The sequence below is a fragment of the Suncus etruscus genome, chromosome 14 (assembly GCF_024139225.1).
Source record: "Suncus etruscus isolate mSunEtr1 chromosome 14, mSunEtr1.pri.cur, whole genome shotgun sequence".
NCBI lineage: Eukaryota > Metazoa > Chordata > Mammalia > Eulipotyphla > Soricidae > Suncus > Suncus etruscus.
Genome location: NC_064861.1, coordinates 93,274,393 through 93,298,941, shown reverse-complemented (window position 1 = coordinate 93,298,941; position 24,549 = coordinate 93,274,393). Strand labels below are relative to the sequence as shown.

The window sequence follows — 24,549 nt, the reverse complement described above, 5'->3', positions numbered from 1 at the left end:
GACGGAGACAGGCAGGCACTTCACTGAGGAACTGGGGAGACAAAAGAGAAGGTCAATTAGGGGGGTGGCCAGACAGGGGCCCCCAATCCGAACAGAGGCTGGATCATTCAGCCAGTAGGGGGTGCTATAGGACCGGCCCTTCACATGCACACCTGGATGTCTGCTCTAGCAGGGATGCTTTGGGGGTACCCAAGACCAGCTGGGGGGCGCCCAGGTTGTGGGGTGGGAACTCTACATGCCCCCACTTTGTCCTATAACTGCCTATTGGGGCAGGAGCAGGTGAAGGGAAGAGAGTTCTAGGCCAGTTGGGGTACTGGAGCTGGGGTGCAGGAACAGGGCTGAGGGGTGAACTCAGGAGGAATAAAGGGAGGAGGCCTGAGGGGGCTGAAATATGGGGGAGAGGAAGAGGGGTTTGGGGGACAGCACTACTGGAGCTGCCCCAGTTCCCCCATTCCTGGCCACGCCTTTCCTAGGGCCCCAGGACCTTCCTCACTTGGGTCCTCACACCCCTCTGACCCCTGCTTTTGGCCAAGCGGTTTGGGGGCTCACCTCGGACGTCCAGCCTGCACTCAGCCATCGCCTCCCCCAGCTCGTTGACGGCGCGGCAGGAGTAGGTCCCCGAGTCGAAGGGGCAAGGCCGGCGGATGTTGAGCGTCAAGACTCCCTGGTGGTTGGTGATGAGGAACTTGGGGTCTTCACGGATCTCCATTTTGTTCTTCATCCAGACCACCTTGGGCTGTGAGAGCAGGAGGGGAATCAGCTGATGGGAGGGTCCCTGGGCCTGCTTTCAAGTGGGTTTTAACACAGCGGTAGGGCATTTGCCTCGCATGCCCTAGGACTTGTCAACCCAGGACAGAACTGGGCTCGATCCTCGGCATCCCACATCGTCCCCCTAGCCTACCAGGAGCGACTTCTGAGTGCAGAGCCAGGAATAATCCCTGAGCATAGCTGGGTGTAGCCCCAAAACCAATAAATAAATAAATAAATAAGGGGTGTTGTATATGAAAACGTTTCCATAAGGTTATTCTTTGCCTGTTGTCCCACCCTGACCTTCCAGTGGGGCGCTGTTGAGAGCCGAATAAAATAGTTTGGGAGCGAGGTGTTAGGGTCTTTTGGCAGAGTTTGCTGGCTGGCTCAGGTGTTTTTTGGAGCTGGTAGTAGGCTGACAAAGGACTCTCTGCGCCCAACCTTTTTACCCCTTTACCCTCCTGTCGGTGTGGATTATTTGCTGCGGATAAATATCACCAAGATCTCCCTCCACAAGGGGGTAAGGGGATAGGAATCCATTTTTCATTCGGGGAGCTCTTTGAGGATACACAAATAATAGAGTAAACGGGACCCAACAAAGGGGCTCAAGAGATAGGAAAGCTCTTGCATTGCATAGGGCTGACCCAGAATTGATGCCCAGAACCAAACACGGTTCCTCAAACCCCACCTGGAGTCAGGAGTCAGCCCTGAGCACTCCCAGGAGTCCACCCAAACAAAAACAAAACCCAAAAAAAAAACAAAACACGAATATAGCTCGAGAGTTGTGGCCACACACCCCAGTTCAAATTCTGACCCCGAACACCAGAACACCAGGCACTGCTGAGCACAAGACAGTTGCAGTACCCCCACTGGAAAACAAAATAAATGGGGGACAAGGTGAAGGCACAGAAATGCACCCAAAGACCCAAATTTGATCCCTGGTCAAGGCCCCATAAGCACCACCCAGGGGCCTGAACACTGAGGACTGAGCACTGCTCTGGAGCACCCCACCCTGAGCACGGTCTCAGGCAACCAGACACACACACACACACACACACACACACACACACACAAACCTACACACCTTCGGGTGTCCCCTGACCGCACAGTTGAGCGCAGCCGAGTAACCCGCCACGACCACCCGGTCCAGCAGGGGTGTCAGGAACTTGGGGGGCGTCCGGAAGTCGTGCTCCTTGTAGTCCAGCGGCTTCAGGGTGAGGCCTGTGGGACCGGGGGGTGCCTTCAGTGAGGTCTGCAGCACCCACGACCCCCGGGACGCCCCCTCCCGCTGCTTCTGGGTGCAGAGGAGCCCAGGACTCCAACCCAGGCGGCCCCCCGTACTGTTCTTGAGGATGTGCGCCGTGTTCTTGGACACGCCCGCGGCGTCGCTCAGCCCGCAGATGTTCTCGCTGAACACGCGGAAATAATACTCGTTGCCCACGATGAGGTCGGACACGGTGCAGCGCGTGGGCCGGTTGTGCTCGTAGAGGTTGAACCATTCCTGGAGGGAGGGATGAGAGGGGCCGGCCAGGTTGGACAGGTCCGAAAGGGGGTGCAGACAGGAGGGCTGGGGGAGAGTCAAAGTATCCGGGATGCAGGGGCAGGAGAGAAATAACATGAAGGGTGAAGGTAGGGCGTTCGCCTGGCATGCAGAAGGACGGTGGTTTGAATCCCATATGGCATCCCATAGGGTCCCCTGAGCCTGCCAGGGGCGATTTCTGAGCGCAGAGCCAGGAGGAACCCCTGAGCGCTGCCGGGTGTGACCCCAAGAACAAAAACAGTACCTGGGGTGCAGCCAAGAGCCCCCCAGGCCTGGAGCACTGGATCAGGAGGAGCTAGCTGCCCAGGGTCTGCAACCAGGCAGCAGCATCCAGGAGCTAAGAGCTAACCCCGCCCACCACGGTGTCGCGTCAGACCACGCCCATTTGTGGGAGGATCTTCAACAGAAGCCCCGCCCACGCCGGGTTCTTGAAGTCCTGTTGTGCAAGGACACGCCCACAGTGGGGCGGTGCCCTGCTAAGCCACGCCCATACGAGGGAAGGCCCCCTCTATGAGAAGCCCCGCCCACAGCAAGCAAGTGGGCGGTTCCGGGAGAAGTTCCTCCCACATGGGAAGATTGGATGGTGTTGGAGACCACGCCCACGGTGACTGGAAGGGGGCGGTACCAGGAGAAGCCACGCCCACCCGAGAGCCAGCTGGCTGCTCCTGTCATTATCCCACCAGCCACCCACCCATGGAGTTAGCTGGGATTTTCGGATGTGCCCTGGCCAGGTCCTGGCGCCAGACAGCGGCGCCAGGACAGACTCAACACAAACAACGGGGTTCGGGGTGCTTCATCGTGCTATTTCACATCGGTAATAACAGCAACAAAAAATATTGGAAGGTGGGGATTTGGGGACGCACCCGGGTGTGCTCGGGAGAGGATCCTGGAGGTGCCTGGGGGACCAGATAAGGTGCCAAAGACTCAAACCCGAGTCCGGGGGATGCACGGCGAGCATCTGACTCGCTGCACTAACTCTTGGACCCCAATAACCAGCAAGACCCCTGCCTGTCTCCGTATTTCCGCAGCCCCAGGTTTGAAGTGGACACGGGGGACCCCGTTGCCCGGACCCCGCCTCGGGCCCTCACCATGGTCTTCTTGTCCGCCTTCTGCACGAAGTAGCCCGTGACCTCGCTGTTGCCGTCGTCCTTGGGGGGCTGCCACTCCACCAGCGCGTTGGTGCCCCACACCTCCTTCACCATCACGTTCTCCGCGGGCCCGGCCTTCTCTGCACGGCGGCGGGGGAGTCAACCTCGGCCCAGAGCTGTCCCTGCACCCTGGCACCCCCTCTGCTCACCCCCGACCCCCGACGCGCACCCACGACGCGGATGCGGATGGTGGCCGTGTCGCGCATGTTCTCGATCTGCACGCTCAGCTCGTACTCGCCCGAGTCCCCGCGCGCCGCCTGGCGCACGAAGAACACCGTGTCGAAGTCGCTGGTGCGTACGTTCACGCGGCTGGAGTCCAGGGGGGCGCCGCCCTTGGTCCACACGATCTGGGGGCGCGGCTTGCCCTGGGGGGCGCGGGAGGGAGGAAGAGGAGGGTCGGCCTAGGTCCCACCCCGCCCCGCTTAGCCACTACACTTGGCCCCGGGTGCGGTGCAGCGCCCCAGCCTAGGAAGCCCTGGCTGCAAGGCCCATTAGTGGCACGCCTCTAGACGACAGGCCCACCACAAGGCCCGCCCAAACCAATCAAAACCACGCCCCTCTGCATCAGGCCACGCCCCTGGTGCCTCGCCCTATCACAGGATGCCCTGCCTGCCCCACCCCCAAACCATGCCCCCTGATGCTACTTCCCCATTAGGCCACGCCCCGAGGTGCATGCTCACCGTATGCCACACCCACCGCTCGCCACGCCCCGTGTGACATCACGCCCAGCACCACGCCTCCAACACGTGAGCAAGGCCACGCCCCCATGCCGCCTCGCCCTATCACAGGATGCCCGGACTCTCACGCCCACCGCTAACCACGCCCACCGTAAACCACGCCCCATGTGACATCACACCCAAGGCCACGCCCCATGGCGCCATATCCTATCCCAAGATGCCCTGGATGTCACGCTCACGCCATGCCACAACCCCAATGTGCCACGCCCACCACATGCCTCGCCCCACGTGATATCACCCTAATGCCACGCCCCATTAAACCACGCCCCTGGTACAACAGGCCACGCCCAATGGCACCTCATCCTATCACAAGATGCCCTGGCTGTCACGCCCACGCCATACCACGCCCCAAGCTGCCACGCCCACCACATGCGGCCACGCCCCTTGGTGTCTGGCCCTATCACACGATGCTCTGGCTGCCACGCCCATTTTACCACGCCACGCCCCCGAGGTGCCACGCCCCCACGCAGCTCTCAGACCCAGCCACGCCCCTTGTCAACAGACCACGCCCATTGTAAACCACGCCCCTGTGGCATCACACCCAATGCCACGCCCCATGGCGCCTTATCCTGTCCCAAGATGCCCTGTCACGCCCATGCCGTGCCACGCCCCCAATATACCACGCCCATGTGACATCACCCTAATATCACGCCCCATCAAACCACGCCCCTGTGGTGCCAGGCCACGCCCATTCACCACGCCCCGCCCCCTAGATGCCACGCCCCACGCCGCTCTCACAGACCCAGCCACGCCCCTTGTCAACAGGCCATGCCCACATTGAGCCACGCCCCTCGCGCTCACCTGGAAAGGGATCACCAGGTTGATCTGCTCCCCGACCTTGCGGATGTAAGTCTGCCGGAGGTGGCGCGGGAGGCGGATCTTGGGCTGTTCTGGGGGGGCGCACAGAAGGGGGGGTCTTAGGGCCCAGCAAGGATCCCTGGTGCGGGGCACGGGGCGCCAAGGTCATGAGACATCCAGGGAGCACCAACCAGTCAGGCCTTGAGGGGACCTGGGGCGCGGGGCTGGGGGCGGGGGGGGGGCTCACCCACAATCTCCCGGATGGTGACCGGCTGGGGCAGGGTGGCGGGCTCGCTGCGCCCCGCGATGTTGACCCCCACCACCCTGAAGATGATCTTGGCTCCGGTGGGGAGATTCTTGACGGTGAAGCCGCAGCGCTCCACGGGCTCGGTGTTGGCGGGAATCCACTCCTCGGCTGCAGAGGGAGCCTCCGCTCAGAGCCAGGGGTTACCCGACTCCTCGGGAGAGACCCCCCAGTGTGGGCCTAGGGGGAAGGAACTAGCAGCAGCTCAAGCTCTGCAGGCACTTGGGGGCCCCAGTTTCTGGGATGCTTTCGGGCACCCCACTCCACCCCACTCCAGTCTGCTCCCTGGTAGCTCAGCGTGAGAGGCAGAATTGCAAGATCTTTCCTGCCCTTAGGAATCCATGGGAGGCGGCTGCATTAAGTAGGGAGTCCTGAAATGGGGGTTCTGGAGCAGTTGGGAGGGGTGGGCAGGAGCCCTGGGAGGAAACAGCTGACGAGGGGGCCTGGAACCATAGCAGGGGGGGCATTTGCCTTGCACACAGCAGACCCCGGTTCAATCCCCAGCACCCCATAGGGTTCTCTGAGCCCAGCCAGGAGTGATTTCTGAGTAGAGAGCCAGGATCAGTCCTGAGCATCGCTGAGTGTGGCCCCAAACAAATTAAATTAAAATAATTTTGATAAGAAATATAAAAAGATAGGGCCCAGAGGGATAGCACAGCGGCGTTTGCCTTGCAAGCAGCCGATCCAGGACCTAAGGTGGTTGGTTCGAATCCCATATGGTCCCCCGTGCCTGCCAGGAGCTATTTCTGAGCAGACAGCCAGGAGTGACCCCTGAGCACTGCCGGGTGTGGCCCAAAAACAAAAAAAAAAAAAGAAATATAAAAAGATTAACATATATATGTAAGAATATATATATATATATATATATATATATATATATATATATATATATATATATATATATATATATATATATGTAAAAAAGTGGATGGAACCCTCCTATCTGTGGTCCCGGAATAGTAAAACACACGAAGAAGAAGCAAAGAAGAAGGGTTTCAGGTTTCAGGTACGTGCTGGGCTAGGGGAAAGGGACAGTGATGGGAAGAGGGTATGCTGCCTGGAGCATGCAGGAGACAGGAAAGGAGGAAGGGGTGCATCCAGTCTAGAACACATGTGAGTAGAGACACCCCCAGTAGAGACCCTCTGAACCCCCCTGTCTCCTGAGCCTCGAGTCACTCACAGTCCTCCAGGCAGTACTCGATCAAGTACCCGTCGATGCCGCCTGCCCCGATCCTGTCCGGGGGCCTCCATTTGAGGGTGGTGGTGGTGTCGGTCACATCCTCCACCGTCAGGTGCAGGGGTTCACTTGTGGGTGCTACAGTGATCCAGGGGGAATGGAAAGAAGGGGGAAGATCAATGAGAGGTCAAGGGTCAGCAGGAAAGAGAAGTCAGAATCATATATGGAAGGCCAGTCACTTGGGGGAGGACTGATTGGGGTCTGTGTGTGGGGGTTATTAGATAAGAGCAGAGGTCACACGTGGGCTGGGTCAAAGGTCAGAGGTGAGCAGGCAGGCTTCTCAGAGGTGAGTGTGCTACCAGTGGTGGGTGTGGCTGATGAGCGTAGCTAGCAGTTGGGCATGGTTTGTGGGTGTGGGTGTGGTCTGGTGGGTGGGTCTTCCGGAGTGTGGCCTTCTGCACACTCACCAATGGGCATGAAGGGTTTGCTGTTGATGCTTGGCTGGGAGACCCCAATGGCGTTGACAGCAAAGACACGCATCTCATACAGGACCCCCTCAATCATCTTGGTGGACTCGTAGGTTGTCTCCGTGAAAACCTCGAAATTGAGCTTCATCCAGCGCTGTGAGCCCTTCTTCTTCCGCTCCAGGAGGTACCCTAGAGGCCCCCCAAAGTAGAGAAGAATGGCAGTCTTAGGGAACACGTTCAGCTAACCCCAAGGCCAAAGAAAGTGGTACTTGAGTGTTGGTTTAGGCTGTATGAGGTCACCCACCCAGTAGGTATCAATAGAGGGGTCACAGGTCACGAGTTAGGGGTTAAAGGCCAGCGAAAAGCCCAGAATACTGGCCAATCCCAACAGAGTAAGAACACATTGGGGCCAGAGCAATAGCACAGCAGGGAGGGTGTTTGCCTTGATGTGGCCAACCCAGGTTCAATCTCAGGCATCACATAGGGTCCCCAGAGTTTGCCAGAAATAATCCCTGAGTGCTGCCGAGTGTGGCCCAAAATCCAAAAATAAGTGAAACACAGGATTCCCCAAGGATTCTCAGGACTCCTCTGGGAGGTCAGGGGTCATCACAGAGTTCTCATTAAACACTCACCCGTCACCGGCTGTCCCCCATCATACTTGGGTGGCTCCCAGACCAGAATGGCCCAGTCCTCGCCCACTGAGGTGACACGCACGTTCTCTGGGGGGTCCGGGACATCTGAGGGGTGCGACACGAGAGTCAGAAGAAGCCCAGTCCCCCCTAGCCCCACTAAAGTGCCATCTCAGCAACCCCGTGCTCCTCTCACCAACAACACGCAGGAAGAGGGAGGCCACGTCCTCGCCGGCCGGGTTGGTGACCTTGATGGTGTAGCGACCCTCGTCGCCCCGCTCGGCACTCTCGATCACGAAGCTGCTCGTGTCCACCCGCTGCTCGATGCGGATCCTGCCCTCGGTGGCCGTGAACACCTGGACACAGCCACCAGCTGGCCTGGCACCAGACCTGCCTCTGCCCTGCTACTGCTCCTGGCTCCCCAGGACTCCCCAACAGCAAACCCAGGACCAGCCAAAGAGGAAGGCTCTGTCCCCAGCTTCTTCCTCCCTCACTCCTGCCCTGCCTTGTCCAAAACAACCCCCAGAATCCAAAGCCACGCCCAGCTTCATGCCAGAATTTTGCACCCACTTCCAGACCCACAGCTGCCTTCCCTCTTCCTTCGGGACCCATGAGATGTCACCTGGTCCAGGAGTTCCCCGAGGCCCTCTCTAAGTGGTTTTGTCCCACCAACCCCTGAGATGGGTGGGGCCTCGAGTACCTCCCTGGCTCTGGACCCCATTCGCCCTGGGCTGTCTCCGGGGGTGCAGGCTTCTGGAATGCAAGGTTTTGTCTGATTCGGGTTGGATCCTCAGTGCTTAAGCACAGAGCCTGGCCAGGGGGAACCTCAGGGGGGGTTGCAGAGTGAGAGGAGGAGTGAAGGTTGGCTTGAGCCTCTCCATATTACAGAAGAGGAAACTCAGCCCAGAGGAGAGGACAAGTAAGCTGTTCCAGCGCCTGGAACACAGAAAGTGAAAGTATTGTTGGTGGGATGAGTGGGGGGAGTAATGAATGGATGGATGTGTGGGTGGATGGATGATGGATGAGGGAATAGATGGATAGATGGATGAATGGATGGATGGACAGACAGATGGATGGATGGATAAATAGGTGGATGGATGAACAGATGAATGCATGGGCAAATGGATGGATGGATGGATGAATTGGGGGATGGATGGGTGGATGGATAGATGGATGGATGGATGGATGGATGGATAGATAAATGATGTATGGATGAATGAATGGATGGGTGGATGATGGACAAATGGATTTATGAACAGACATATGGATGGACAAATGGATAGATGAACAGACGGATGGATAAGTTAGGGGATGGGTAGATGGATGATGAATAGATGTATGGACAAATAAATGAGACAAATGGATGGATGAATGGACAGACGGACGGATGGATGGGGGATAGGTGGGTGGATGGATGGATGAATGGATGGATGGACAGATGGATGGATGAATTGGGGGATGGATGGGTGAATGGATGGGTGGGTGGGTGGATGAATGGATGGATAGATGCATGGATGATAAACAGATGAATGTATGGTTTGGAGGATGAATGGATGGGTGGATGAATTGATGGATGGATAGATCAATAGGTGGGTGGATGAGTGGGTGGATGGATAGGCTTGTGGGTGGGTAGATGGGTGAATGGATAGAAGGATGAGTGGGTAGATGATTGAAGGACAGACTGGTGGGTATGTGGATGAATAGGATGAATAATGGGTATATATATGTACATATATATATATGGATGGGTGGGCGAATGGATGCATGAAGAGATGTGTGGATGGGTCAGTGAGTGGATAGATGGGCAGATTTATGGATGGGTGGGTGGATGAATGGATGAGTAGGTGTGTGGATGGGTCTATGCGTGGATGATGCATGGATGGGTGGGTTGATGGATAGATAAATGGGTACAGGAGTGAATGGATGGGTGGAATAGCTAAGTGGCCAATGAGCTGATTACTGATGAGTGCTGGCTAGATGACTGATGAATGAGCTGCTAAATGAATAGAAGCAACTGATGATAGACTTATGGGTGAATCACTAGCTACAGGGCTTAGTTTAGAAGCAGTGACTGGATGGGAAACCCAGCACATGCCAGGTCAGTGGCCAGAGGCTGGACGACTAGAAGGCCGGTCTTCAAACAACCCTCTACAGGAACCATCATGCTCTTTTTATGGATGATGAAATGGAAGCTCCAAGAGGCAGAGCACCTTGCTCCGAGAGGCTCAGCACAACAGAAGGGAGGAGCCCCCATACCTGGTCCCCCCTCAGCCAGGTGGCGACCGGAGGAGGCTCCCCAGTGATAGACACGTCCAGCCTCAATTTGTTGCCAGCCACTACCACGATGGAGTTTTCTGAGGCCGAGGTCTTTCCAGAACAGTCCAGGTGGATCTTGGGTGGCTCTGGACACCAGAGGAGAGGCACAGGGTGGAGGGGCAGGAGGGGCATTCCCAGACCCCCAGACCCCCAAGATGCTGGATTCTGAGGGCCACAAAAACCTTGGGTGCAGCCCTCCTCCTCCTCCTGACTAGGGGTCCAGATCCTCCTCATTGATGTAGGGTCCCTGACCCCCAACTTTTCCTGCAGACCAGGAAATCCTGTCCTCTTCCCTCAGGCCCAGAACACCAGCCTCCTCCTTCAGACCCCCAGCCACCACAGCAGCTCAGGGCTTACCTTGTTTGGGCACATACTCCACTTTGATTTCTGGGGAGCAAAGAAGACTGGATGGTTAGACTTCAGTCCATGGGCTGGTCGCCCCACACACATAGAGGAAGTGGGGGGATACTTCATTGTCCTATCATGGATGCCCCTTAGTGGACACAGTGCTCCCCATCCTCCCTTGGAATCCCCCTGGGGAACTCCCCATGTCTGGGTTTAGAGTTGGGGGTCTGGGGGCAGTTGAGGGGCTACTCACCCAGGAAGTTGAGTTTGGCTGAGAGGGACAGGGCATAGCCATCGGGCACGAAGGTATAGTCGCCCTCATCCTCTGGCCTCACGTCATCAATCACCAGCTTGTGGAACCTTGAAGGGTAGTCGGGTACCCAGGAGGGGTCAGCCCGGTGGAACCCCCAGGAGAGCAAGCTCCTTGTTCAATGCTCACACTGTTTCCACCTGGGCTTTGTTTTGGTTTGGTTTGGTTTTTGGATCACACACAGCAGTGCTCAGGGGTTTCTCCTGGCTCTACACTCAGAAATCTTGCTCCTGGCAGGCTTGGGGGACCATACGGGATGCCGAGATTCGAGCCACCATCCTTCTACATGCAAGTCAATAGCCCTACCTCCATGCTATCTCTCCTACCCCTTGTTTTGTTTTGATCCACTACTGCACTCAGGAATCACTCCTAGCGATGCTCAAGGAAACTTATGGGATGCTGGGGATGGAATCCAGGTTATCCATGCACAAGGCCAGCGTCCTTGCTACTGTGCTATTGCTCCAACCCTCAGATGTACTGTCTGTTGAACCCCAATCCTTATACCCCACTTCTGCCTTTTGCAAATGTGACCCCTGGTTTCACCTCAGCCTGTGTCCTGGCCCTGTGTGCCCCTCAGTGACAGCCCTGGGGGGTGACACTGGTCAGTTCCCAGCTGCGTCTCTGTGTGTCCCTCCCAGGGGTCCCCCTTCTTCCGCATGGACTAACCGGATAAGCCCGAGAGTGCAGGGAGTCCAACAAAGGCAGAGGCTCCCCGTGCTCCAGCCAACGAGAGCCCCCCCCCACTGGCCTGCTCTCCCTGGCTCCCCAAGTGTGGGAATCCCTCCCCCGAAGGACTCACCGGCCTTTGTGGGAGATGGTGATACGCTTGCTAGGCCGCACCTCCACGCCATTCTTGTACCACTTGCCCGTGACCTTCTCATCCGACACCTCGCACTTGAACACAGCCTGGTCCGTAGCCTTCACGGTCAGGTCGGCGATGTCCTGCAGCACCTCCAGCTGCTTCTCTGCACGGCACCACCCCAGCTGGGCTGAGCGGCTGGGTCCCAGGGGTTCCCTGTACCCCCACACCCAGCCTGCCCCACACCACATCCTGAGGGCAGCTCATGCCTCATGTCCCCAGGAAGATCGGATGATGATGTCAAGAACCCAGCATGGACCACACAGGCCAGGTGGGCAAGCCCTGAGAAGGGAAAATAGGGGAAACTGAGGCAGTCCAGGTCACATGGTGTGTGGAGCACAGAGAGGAGACTCTATTCATCCTGAGTGTTTCTGGAGCCCCCAAGGATGTTGGGGAACAGGAACTTGGTCAAACTTTGAAAAGGTACTTTTTTTTGGGGGGGCGCAATCTGGCAGTGTTCAGGGATTACTCCTGGCTCTGGGCTCAGGGATCCCTCCTGGTTGTGTCTGGTGTGTTGTGTTAAGAAGTGTGTGAGATGGTCTTATGCCAGGAAACTTCAGGGGTAGGATCTCTTTGTATTTAGGCCAAGGTTATTCCTTTCCATGCCTCTCATATTTTGGTGGGCCTATGCAAACAACAATTGCCACTCTAACACCGTTTTTACTGTGCTCCTTTGACTCTAATCCTTAAAACGCACCCACTTAAAATTTGAGGTTAACTTAAGCTAATATGCATGTACATGGAAATGTAAAAAATACTATGCCTCTAATGATTAAGGAGTTACGTAAGTTTTATGGCTTTAGATTGCCTTGTGTGCTGTTAAGAAATATTATAATGTGCTACAATCTGGGGACTTGAGGGACAAAGTAATTGCACATGGATTCTGTTTTATTTAACTTTCTTTGGCTGAAAGTTCAAAGTTAAGATATCAGCAAGGGGACTTCTTCTGAGAATTATGTTATGGGTTATTGTCCTTCCACTGTAACTTTACCTTGTCCTCTTTCTTTGCATCTTTTGTTCTCATAATTCAAAATTAAAAAATTAAAAAAAAAAAAAAGAAGTGTGTGAGAGGGCCCGGAGAGATAGCACAGCGGTGTTTGCCTTGCAAGCAGCCGATCCAGGACCAAAGGTGGTTGGTTCAAATCCCGGTGTCCCATATGGTCCCCCGTGCCTGCCAGGAGCTATTTCTGAGCAGACAGCCAGGAGTAACCCCTGAGCATCACCGGGTGTGGCCCAAAAACCAAAAAAAAAAAAAAAAAAAGGGGGCCGGGTAGGTGGCGCTGGAGGTAAGGTGTCTGCCTTGCAAGCGCTAGCCAAGGAAGAACCGCGGTTCGATCCCCCGGCGTCCCATATGGTCCCCCCAAGCCAGGGGCGATTTCTGAGCACATAGCCAGGAGGAACCCCTGAGCGTCAAACGGGTGTGGCCCAAAAACCAAAAAAAAAAAAAAAAAAAAAAAAAAGAAGTGTGTGAGAGGGACTGGAGAGATAGCATGGAGGTAGGGCATTTGCCTTGCATGCAGAAGAAATCCCAGTTGGTTCAAATCCAGGCATCCCATATGGTCCCCCATGCCAGCCAGGAGCTATTTCTGAGCTTAGAGCCAGGAGTAACCCTTGACCCCAAAACAAGACAAATAAAAAAGAAGTGTGTGAAGTATATGAGTTGTGTGATTGTGTGAGATGTTGTGTAGAGTGTATATGAGTTGTGTGTTCTGTGGATATAATTGTGGTATATTGTGTGTGTTGTGTTGTATGTTATTATGTGTGGTAGTGTGTATGGTGATGTGTGGTGTGTTGTGTTTTGTGTGGAATGTTTGAGTTGTGTGTTGTGTGTGGTGTCGTGTGTGTGTCATGAGTGTCATGTGTGGGGCGCCCGGACCTCCGCACCTTCCACGATGAGTTCAGCCTCGCACTGGCCGCCATTGGTGATGACCTGGAAGCGGCCCGAGTCCTCGAGGGTCACGTCGGAGTAGATGAGGATGTGGCGCTTCCCGTCCTTCTTGAAGCGGTAGCGGGCCTTGTACGAGTCCTCGCGCGTCAACTCCACGCCGTCCTTCATCCTGGGCAGCAGGGCCAGCCAGCAGGTCAGGGCCACCCCAGGCCGGGACTCGGGGTGTCTCAGGGAATGACAAAGACCTGATTGGGTCCCCGGTGGGGTGGGGTTCAAAAGGACACAAAGAGGAGGAGGAGGAGGAGGAGAAGGAAGAGGAGACATACTTCGGCCTCAGTAGGGTTCAGAGGGACGCTCAGGGTCACAGAGAAGGAAGATACCGCTAACAGGTTTGGGGGACCCTCTGGGGTACTGGGGATGGGACCTGGTCAACTGCAAGGTCCTCCCCGCTGTTTTATCACTCCGCCCCTCACTGTTGGGTCAGCCCCAGCCTGGATGGTGAACTAGATGAAAAATAACTCAGAGATATGGAATCAGGGGACCAGAGAAAGGAACCAGTAGAGTCAGGGGCTCAGAGGCCAAAAAAATCTAGAGAATCAGTAGACAGTACCGGGGGAAGGCTCTGGCCTTGTATCCTGGTTCAGTCCCCAGAACCTCAGGGTCCCCCCACCACTGCCCGGAGCAATCTCTGAGCACAAAGTTGAGAGTAGCCCCTAGGCACTGCTGAGTGTGACCCCCCCAAAAAGAACTCAACCAAACAAAAGGAAGTGCTAGGAAGAAGTCAGGTGGAGATGAAGCTCAGGGAGAAAGTTGGGGTGCACTGGGGACTTCTCGGCAAAGAATGACGGACGCCAGAGGCCAACAGGGGGCGCTGAGGTCAAGCGGCTCACTCACCACATGACCTGCGCCCCATCTTCGGACACCTCCACCACCATCTCCACACGGTCTCCCACAAACACCTGCTGGTCCTCCAGAGGGGTCACGATCAGGACGGGGGGTTCTGTGGGGCAATCGGGGGTACAGGATGAAGGTCACCTTCACAGCATCACTCCCAGCCCTGACCCCATGAGTCCCGGGCCTTCACTATTTCTTGGTTTTTTGTTTGTTTGTTTGTTTGTTTTTGGTTCACAGCCAGCAGTGCTCAGGGCTGACTCCTAGCTCTGTGCTCAGGCGTCACTCCTGGCAGGCTCAGGGAATCATGTGGGATGTCAGATTAAATGCCCTTTGGCCATGTGCAAGGTAAATATCCTACCCATTGTGCAAAATATATTTTTTAAACTTTATATTTAAAAAAAAAATTTTTTTTTTGGGGGGGATCACACCCAGCAGTGCTCTAGACTGATTTCTGGATCAGAGCTCAGGGATCACTCCTGGAAGTTGTCAGGGGGTGATATGGGATGCCGGGAATTGAAACCCAATTGGTTATTTGCAAGGCAAATGCCCTCTTCATTGTCCAAAATACATATTTTAAACTTTTAATTTTGCTTTTATTTTTTGCTATAGCTGTTTTTAGGTACACCCAGCAGTGTTCAGAGCTTTGGCTCTACTGGAATGGAACCCATGATTGGTGCATGCAAGCAAGCCCCCTCCCCACTGGGCTGTCATCGTTCCAGAGGCCTCACCTTTGACAAAGAGCTCAGTGAAGCACTTCTCATCATTGACGGCCACCTCATAGGCAGAGTCATCCGCCAAGGTGCACTTGTTGATAGTGAGAATCCGCTTCTTGCCGACATTCTCAAACACGTATCTGTAGGCACCAGTCTCCCCTCAACCAGAGGCCTGGGGTAGATCCACCCCTAGGTGAAGCACCACCTCTCAGAGCCAAGGGAGGGGACTTGGGTGCAAGTTCTAGGATTTGAGGAACAACTGGGCACAGAAACGACATTTCCCAGACTCCCTAGTAGCTACTAGTGTGGCCATGCCTCTGAGCTAGAGCCAATGGAATGTGAGTGGAGTGTATAAGGGTCCTGGAGTTGCTTTCTTCTTCACCTCCCACTCCCTCATCATCCTCTGACTTGCCAGGAAATGGTGTGGTCCAAAAAAATATGGAAGGTGGGTCCTTGAGAAGGTTGTACGACAGCCTGACATGACAGCCCGCCCCATCAGCTAGAAACGCGATGTCTCTCAAATTGCCTGTATTCCAGGGTCTCTGTTACAGAGACACTATAGCCAACCAACAACTTTTTGGTTTTGATTTTGGGTCCCATCCAATGGTTCTCAGGACACCAGGGATGCTGGGATTAAACCTGGGTCAGCCATGTGCAAGGCAAGCACCTTACCTGCTGTACTATTACTCCAGCCCCTCAAAAACAACTTTTCATCTTAGACTCAAATGCTTGTGCTGAGAAATTTAAGACACATGGGCAAGGAGACCAGAATAAAAATAAACGCCATGCATACTGTCCTCCAAAATAGAACTGCGACAAACATTTGGTTTGTGTCTCGCTCATTTTATGTTGTAATCTTTGTGTGTGTAGATTAACATTTTGCCAATGGGGCCGGGAAGGTGGCGCTAGAGGTAAGGTGTCTGCCTTACAAGCGCTAGCCAAGGAACGGACCGCGGTTTGATCCCCCGGCGTCCCATATGGTCCCCCCAAGCCAGGGGCGATTTCTGAGCACATAGCCAGGAGTAACCCCTGAGCGTCAAACGGGTGTGGCCCAAAAACCAAAAAAAAAAAAAAAAAAACATTTTGCCAAGCTGAATTGAGAGCTAGTTTCTCGCACATAACCTGGAACTGTTTTCCATGTTGGTATAAACCTTAGAGCGCTGTTTTTAGTAATGGCACAGCACCTTGGTTTGATAGGAAATTGCACATTTTAGTACGTCTCCTTATTTTTGAAGTGGATGGGTACCACAGCCGGTGATGCCCAGAGCATATTCCTGGCTCAGTGTCCAGGGGGACACTCCTGATAGTACTGAGGTGAGGGAGAACCATCTGTGATGCTAGGGATTGAACCTAAGTTGGTTGTATACAAGGCAAGTGTCTTAACTCTTATCCTCTTTCCAGTTTCTTGTGTCTTTTGTTCTGTTTTATTTTGTTTAGTTTGAGGGCCACACCCACCCAGTAGCACTCAGGGGTTACTCCTGGCTCTACACTCAGAAATCCCCCCCCACCCCCCACAGGCTGGGGTACCGGAAATCGAACTGGGTCCCTCCCAGGTCGGCCACATCAAGGCAAATGACCTACTGCTGTGCTATCTCTCCAGCCCTGTCTGTTCTGCAGAGGCAGAATCACCAAGCATTGAGCAGCTGGGCAAACCCCCTATGTACAAAGAATGTCAGCGTGGGATTTACCCACCAGGAATGCACACCCCACACTGGCTTCGTGGGAGAGCCGGTGGGCACAGTATGGTGCACAGGGTCCCTCGTAAATGCCTTGGGACTTCTGTGCTCCCTTCCTATGAGTGACCAGGAGCCCTTCCAGGCTTCTGAGAAGTGACTGCTCCAACCTCTCTGACCCTCTCTCTGTCTGGGTTTAGGCCTCTCACCCAGGCTCAATCCCCACATACTTGCTACTGGGCTTGATCTCCTGGCCATTCTTGTACCACTTGAGGGGAAGATCTGGGTCGCTGATCTCTACCACCAACTTGACTTTGTTGCCTCTGTCCACTTGGTAGGCCGGTTCCAGCTTCTTGGTGAAGGCTAGGGGGTGGGAATACAGGGTGGTGAATGGTGTCAGATATGGGGGTACAGGGTGGTGAATGGTGTCAGATACACAGACACCCAGGAAATAAATACACTCAGAAAGATGATAGATAGGCACAGGGCCAGAGAGATAGCACGGTGGTTCGAATCCCGGCATCCCATATGGTCCCTTGAGCCTGCCAGGAGTGATTTCTGAGCGTAGAGCCAGGAGTAACCCCAGAGCGCTGTGGGGTATGACCCAAAGAAACAAACAAAAAGAAAGATGATAGGCTGAGGAGAGGGACTGGACAGGTGATTGACAGACCCTTAATGACAAATTCCTGGGCTTTTACATTAGCCTACTGTAAAGGCTTTTGATATATAGAGGCCTCGTGGGGGTAGATTAGCACCAGCAAGCAACTCTCCATTAATGTGTCCTTTTTCCTGTGTTTACAGGTTCTAACAACTCCTTTAGGTGAAGGACAGTGGGGGCTTTCAGTTCACGAGACTGGGAGCCCCCTGACCCCATGCTTTTCTCGCATGTCTGTCTTGTTTTTGTTTTGTATTGTTTTGTTTTTGTTTGTTTGGTTGGTTGGTTGGTTTTGGAGCCACACCTGGTGATACTCAGGAGTTACTCCTGGCTATGTGCTCAGAAATCGCACCTGGCTTAGGGGACCATATGGACATCGGGGGATCGCACCACAGTCCGTCCTAGGTCAGTGTTTGCAAGGCAAATGCCCTACCACCTGCACCACTGCTCTGGCCCTTTTGTTTTGTTTTTTAACTACACCTGACAATGTTCAGGGGTTACTCTTCACTCTGCACTCACTTCTAGCAGACTTGGGGTACCATATGGGATGCCGGGGATCGAACCTGGATTGACTGAGTACAAGGCAAATGCCCTACCCATAGCAAATGCTATTACTTTAGCCTCCCAACTTGTTTTCTTTCTTGATTACTCCTGGCTCTGCACTCAGAAATCGCCCCGGGCAGGCTCAAGGAACCATATGGGATGGCTCTTGTTCCCTCTTTTTTTTTTTTTTTTTGGTTTTTTGGTCACACTCGGCAGGCTCAGGGGTTCCTCCTGGCTCTACATTCAGAATCACTCCTGGCAGGCTCAGGGAACCATATGGAATGTCGGGATTCGAACCATCGTCCTTCTGCATGCAAGGCAAATGCCCTACCTCCATGCTATTTCTCCGGTCCCTCATGGTGTTTCTTTTTTTTTTTCTTTTCTTTTTTTTGGGGGGTTTTTGGTTTTTAGTTTTTGGGCCACACCGGTGGTGCTCAGGGGTTACTCCTGGCTGTCTGCTCAGAAATAGCTCCTGGCAGGGGGACCATATGGGACACTGGGATTCGAACCAACCACCTTAGGTCCTGGATCGGCTGCTTGCAAGGCAAACACCGCTGTGCTATCTCTCCGGGCCCCCATTGTGTTTCTTAACCCCCACAGTGCTCCTGCTCCAAGCCTGTCCACCTGGGGTGGGTCCTCACAGCATGGAGTGGAGGAGTCACCTTGGCCTTGGGGTCCTTCTCAAGTTGCCCCTTCCCTCCTCTCCATGGGCTCTCTAAAGTCCTGCCTACCAATCAGGGCTAGACCTTTGTACCTTAGGATCCCCCAAAGAGAAGTCTTGGAGCTAGAGAATCACACACCCCCAGGGATGGACCACTGTGTAAGGCACCCCTTCTTCCCCAGAGCCCTGACCTCTTGGTCCGCAGCCCACCTGCACTCTTCTTCACCTCGACCTTGGCCTTCTTCAGTCGTTTCAGCATGCCACGAAGGTCAGTGATGCCATACTGGAAGGCAATTTTCTCATACTCGCTCTTCTTGGCTCCTTTGAGCAGTTCCAGCACTTCAGGTGGGATGCCTAGGTCATCATCGTCCTTCTTCTTCTTCTTCTCCTCCTCCACCACCTCCCTGAGGGTGCAGAGAGCAGGCCATCCATCCACCCACCCACCCACCCATCCATCCATCCACCCAGCCACTCATCTATCCACCCACCCACCCACCCACCCACCCATCCATCCATCCATCCATCCATCCATCCATCCATCCATCCATCCATCCATCCATCCTCCCGCCCCCTTCTCAGACCACTTTCTCTCAACTGCTGACATCCCAGCCCAGCCCCCCTGATCTATCTAGACCTTTTCTGGCTCTAGCATCCACCCCCAGAATCCGTGAGGGGTCTCCCTACACCCAGGGGGCTGGAGAGGCTCATGGTTTGGTGTTAAGCATCACAGAGTGATTCCTGAGCACAGAGCAAGGAGTAGTCCCTGAGCACTATTGGGGATATTCTGAAAGGCACGAAGAAAACAAAAAGAACAGGATGCTCCTCAACCCCACACCCTTCCCAATTTGGCAATTCTGGCCACTCCCTACAGCCTGCTCATGCCCCTAAAGTAGCCAAACCCAATGTTTCTCACTGCTCTGTCCCCTGCACTTTGGTACCCAGTATGGAGCACCCTCCTCACCATCCATTCTACAAGACCTAGTGCCAAATTTCCTCCTCTCCCCTCACAATACCCAGGCCCTGACTTCCTTTACCCAGGCCCCAGGGGAACCTTCTCTGACCCACCACATTGGGCTTGGTCTATGTCTGTGGATGATAGTGGATGCTGGGTAGATGAATGGATAAATGGGCAGGTTAGTAGATAAAGCTGGTTGGATAAAAGAATGGATGAAGTGTTGAATGAATAGATGGGTGGATGGGTGGTGTGGGTAGGGGGGTGGGTGTGTGGGTAGATGAATGGATGGATAAATGAATGGGTGGGTGGATTAATGAGTGGGTGGATGGAGGAATGGATGGGTGAATGGAGGAATGGATGGATGGGTAAATGGATGGATGGATAAATAGATGGGTGGGTGGATGAATAAATTAATAGATGAATAGATGAGTGGTGGATAGTGAATGATGGATGGATGAATGGATGAACGAATAGATGGATATATCAATTGATGGGTGAGTGGATGGTGAATGGATGGATGGATGGATGGGTAGGTAGATGGATTGATGTATGGGTGGATGGATAGAAGAATATATATACAAATGGAAGGGTGGGTGGATGGCTGGATAGACTGAATAAATGATAGATGATGATGGGTAAATGGATGGGTGGATGAACGAATGGTGAAAAGATGGTATGTGGGTTTATATGTATATAAATGTAACCCGAGTGGACAAGGAGTGAATGTGAGAATGACAGCTATTGGGGAGTAGATGGGTGAATAGTGGGCAGATGAGAGTGTGGGTGGGATTGCAAACAGGTCTGTGGAGGGGAAGGTGACCAGGTGGACAGAAAGAACGCAGTTGGAGGAGGTCTGAGCAGTAAATGGGGTCATCCACAATCATCCTTGGCTGGAACCCCACCTCTCCCTCTCAGCCGGGGCAGCCTCACTCACCTCTTCTTCAGCAGGCCACTGAAGTCCAGCTCCCCTGCATCTTCTGTCTTCCCTTCACCCCTGTGGCCATTGAGAGGGGGGATTTCGGACCCCGCTGAGTCCCGTTCCCTCCTCAGACTCACCCTGGAGCCTCCTGGGTCCTCCCAGAAGCCCCAGTGTCTGAAAAATCCCCCCAAGTCTGTGGGTTCAGGGTCACTCACGTGCGTTTGAAGGTCTCTAGGTCCTGACCGGCGTCCTCACGGTGAGCTGGGAGGGGAAGAATGGGGAGCCAGAGGTTCTGGCTAATCCAACACCAAGACTTTCCCACACCACTTCTAGTCTCTCTCCTCCGCCCCCCGAACCAGCACACCATTGGAGCATCCCTCACCTCCTCTGGAAGTCTCCCTCTGGCTGCCATGTTGTTCATCTCACTAGCCAAGAGCGCCCCACACCTGGGCTAGCACACCCTTCTTGCAGCCTGCACAATCTCATGCCCTGCCTCTGCCTCCCCACCCCCACCCCACCCCCGCAGATGTAAGCATCCTCCACAATCTGACCAGTAACTCTCAAAGCCTGGAAACCCTCAGAGGGTTCCATGAGTCCCTAAATTTTTGTCGTCTCCCTGTGTTTAGGAGTTTGTTGTGGTGATTTTGAAACCACACACGACAATGCTCAGGGGTCATTCCTGGCAGTTCTCGGGGGACCTTATGGGATGTGGGGGGTTAAACTTGGGTTGGCCATGCTTAAGGCAAGTATCCTTCCTGCTGTGCTATTGCTCCGGCCCCCGCCCCCCCATTTTAAGTACCCTGACTCCTGAATCTATACCCCATCCTCCCCAACTCTGGTTTTCCCCCTCCAAGTCCCCCACATCTGGCGACATTCCCCCCCTCCCCCGCCTACCCTCCACATCGATGCTGAAGTTGCAGCTGTCACAGACATCCTTGGCCTTGACCTCAAGGCGGTAATCCCCTCGGTCCCCCAGGATCACCTTCCCGATGTGCAGCTCCACGGTGTAGACCTGACACAGGCAGGGGTGTGTGGGCACACGTGGGCAGTCCCCCATGCAGCCCTAGGGCCCTGGATTCCATCTTCTCCCCAACTAAGTCCTCACTCCTCACCCACAGAGGAGACCCCACAGAGAGGGGGCCATGCCCGGGTCACCTTGACCCATGGGGACCCATGGCCCCATCCCCCCGAGTTCTGGACCCTCCCAAGTGCTTGTGCCACCTGGGCATGGCCCACTGCCCGAAAAGGGCCCTCACATTGCTGGCAGAGTCGTGCGTCTCCTTCAGGGAGAAGCGGGCTCCGGTCTTTGTGCTCAGCTCCTGCCATTTCCCCTTGAACCATTTGATGGACGGTTTGCCCGGGAGCTCCTTCCCGTTCACCTTGGCCGTGATCACCACGTCCTTCCCTGGAGGCATGAGGGAGGACTTGAGAGACTATGGGGGGACCTGCTCCACCCTCCTCCCTCAGACCTGCAACCCACACCTTCTCCCTCAGACCTGCACTTCTTACTCCTCTCCCTCAGACCTGCACTCCTTCTCCCTCCTCCATCAGACCAGAACACCCAGGCCTCCTCCCTCAGACCCCTTCCGCCCGAGGCCCCTCACCAGTCTCCACCGACACAGTGTCTGGCTTCTTCAGGAACATGCCGGAAGGTTCTTCTGCGACAGGAGACTGGTCCTCAGGTGGGGGGGCCTCTGCACAGGAGATAGGATCAATGAGGGGTGCTGAGCTGGGAAGAGGAGTCACCCAGGGAAGGACTCGGGGCGCAGGAGGGAAAGTGACCTTCCTGACCCAGGAAGGAGCCAGAGCACCAGGATGGATTCCCCCACCCGGCCTGCCTCAGTTTCCCTCTCTGTGGACTGGGGTGGGCCCTTGGGTCCTGGTGGGTGTCTTTGGCAGGAGGGGGGAGGATGAACGGGGTGCAGAGCTGAGTGGGACCCAAGGAAGGGTTAGCTGGTGGACAAGTCAGTCTTGGGCATAGGGGTTGGGTGTCCAGGGTCCAGGTTCTGATGATCCATAAGACCCCTACCTTTGGGGGGCTCCGCGGGGGCCTCCTTGGGGGGCGCTTCCTTGGGAGCCGGCTTGGCAGCATCTTTGCCTTTGGGGGCCTTTTTGGCAACTGTGAAGATGTGCAGAGTTCAGGCCAGGAAGAGGACCACCCCTCTTCCCTCAAGCCAGGAGCCTGCCAGTCCTCCACCCTCAGACCAGGAATTCCCCAGGCCCCCACCATCCAGGTGTCCTTCAGTCCTCCTCCCCCAGTCCAGGTGTCCTCCATCACCTCCTCCCTCAGTCCAGATATCCTCTGACCTCCTCCCTCTGGACAGGAATCCCCCAACCCTCCTCCTTCAGACCAGAAACCCCCCAGCCTCTCCTTTCTGAAACCAGGAACCCCTTAGTCCCTCCTCCTTCAGACCAGATGTCAGCCCCCCCCACCTCCTCCCTCAGACTGTATAAGGAGATCTCTGATCCGGCCCGTGATCAGGTTCCTTGGGCCCTGGGGACCTGTGTCTCTCTGACCTTTCGGGGGTAAAATTAGCTCTTCCTGGGCTGGAAACTGGACACGGTGCTGAGTCAGGGCCTCCTGCTCCAACTCTGTCCCCAGGGGTGCAGCGACAACTGGGAGCTGGACCCCCAGCCCCCAGGACACCCCCAAGAGGCCAGGCCCTCGGGGCACATGGCCAGCTCTGCCTGTAGAACTGAATGCCCAGAGCCTCAAAGAGACCCCAAAAGGCAGAGTGCACTGGGGCAGTGCATATGCTAAATTGGGGGAGTGGCCCTGAGCCTCAATGAAGGACGAGGCCAGCCGGGCTGGCTCTGATCCCCGCACCCCAGACGGTCCTCCGAGCACTGCCAGGAGTAACTTGGAGCACAGAACTGGAGCCAGTCCTGAGCACTGCCGGGTGTGACTCGAGAACCAAAAATAGGGGCCAGAGCAAAAGCACAGTCGGGAAGGCGCTTGCCTTGCAAGGCCAAGCTAGGTTCAATCCCCGATGTCCCTTAGGGTCTCCCCAAGCCTGCCAGGAGTAATTTCTAAGCAACAGAGCCAGAAGGAACCCCTGAGTGCTGCCAGGTGTGGCCCAAAACAAACAAATAACCCCCCCAAAAAATACCATGTAGATAAAATAAAATAAATAAATACAAATGCAAGGGCCCTGAGATGAACAGGACCATGTTTTGGTATGCAAATTCGTGACTGGGACCCATTTCTGAGATGGGCACCCAGGATGGCTGGGCACTAAAGTCATTCTTACTAGTACCGAGAACTATTGCATCAGCATTAACCAGAATGTCACTGCTAGTCACAGCAGCATTCTTCATACTACTGTATATCAAGACCGGAGCGACAACACAGCGGTAGGATGTTTGCCTTGCATGCAGCTGACAGGGACAGACCCGGGTTCGATCCCCGGCATCCCATATGGTCGCCTGAGCCTGCCAGGAGCAATTTCTGAGCGCAGAGCCAGGAGTAACCCCAGAGCACTGCAGGATGTCGTCCAAAAATGAAAACAAAGCAAAAAATATCTCCCCAAAATACTACTGTAAATTGTAGAATTGCAGTCAAAATCTCTTCGAAAGAGGTACATAGCCCCTCAGTGACAAAGGGACCTGATTCCTAGGCAGGGAAACCCAGATTCCCACCCAGAAAGGACTGGGGTTTCCTCAGCCTTATACAGAGCAGGGCTGACCCCCAGATAGGAGCCCCCCAGCTTCCAAGAAAGATCATCTTTCCCATGCACCATGCAGTGACTCCCCAACCCCCATCCACAGAGCCCCCAACTCTGAGGAGCAACAATTCCCCAATTTCAAGGAATCCAGCAGGTGTCAACCAAGGGGCTCCTTTCCCACAGCACCCCACATCCGGCCCTCCACTCCCCGCCCAGTTTCTCAGAGCAGAAGCCCCCCAGACACCTGGTTTTGCCTCGGGCATGTCGGCCTCTTCCCTCTGACTGACTGCAGCGGCCCGGGGAGGACGGGGGCGCCCCGAGGGAGCCCTTTAAGAAGCCCTGAGACTCCCAAGAGGCTCCTCGGCCCCTCCCCGCCGCCAGACATTCCAGCAGCGAGCTCTAACCCAACAAGGCACTTGAGTGACAGGCCCGGGGGACGGGCCCTGAACTGGGGGTGGGAGAGTCCTGAAGGGTCTGAGGGAGGAGGAGCTAGACCTCTGAGTCAGACTAAGGAAGGAGGCTAGGGTCCTGGGTCTGAGGGAGGAGAAACTGGATCCCTAGGTCTGAGGGAGGAAGGGTTGGGGTCTCTGGGTCTGAGAGAGGACG

The 24,549-nt window shown here is 55.0% G+C and overlaps 1 protein-coding gene across 1 annotated transcript; it reads right to left on the bottom strand.

The window, feature by feature from the left end:
• Positions 1-20: 20 nt before the first annotated feature.
• On the bottom strand, positions 21-24,303 carry MYBPC2 (myosin binding protein C2). The gene is made up of 28 exons (XM_049787573.1): positions 24,188-24,303; positions 22,308-22,397; positions 21,883-21,972; positions 21,535-21,683; positions 21,173-21,290; positions 20,494-20,539; positions 20,294-20,353; positions 18,615-18,808; positions 16,776-16,908; positions 14,888-15,012; positions 14,160-14,265; positions 13,262-13,434; positions 11,318-11,483; positions 10,462-10,568; positions 10,221-10,250; positions 9,804-9,949; positions 7,744-7,903; positions 7,551-7,655; positions 6,919-7,107; positions 6,455-6,589; positions 5,218-5,385; positions 4,974-5,062; positions 3,605-3,800; positions 3,376-3,515; positions 2,089-2,248; positions 1,832-1,968; positions 550-736; positions 21-31 (listed from the first exon to the last, which is right to left on the bottom strand). The coding sequence occupies exons 1-28, from the start codon at positions 24,204-24,206 to the stop codon at positions 21-23; spliced, it is 3,429 nt and encodes a 1,142-aa protein (XP_049643530.1). The 5' UTR covers positions 24,207-24,303.
• Positions 24,304-24,549: the final 246 nt, after the last annotated feature.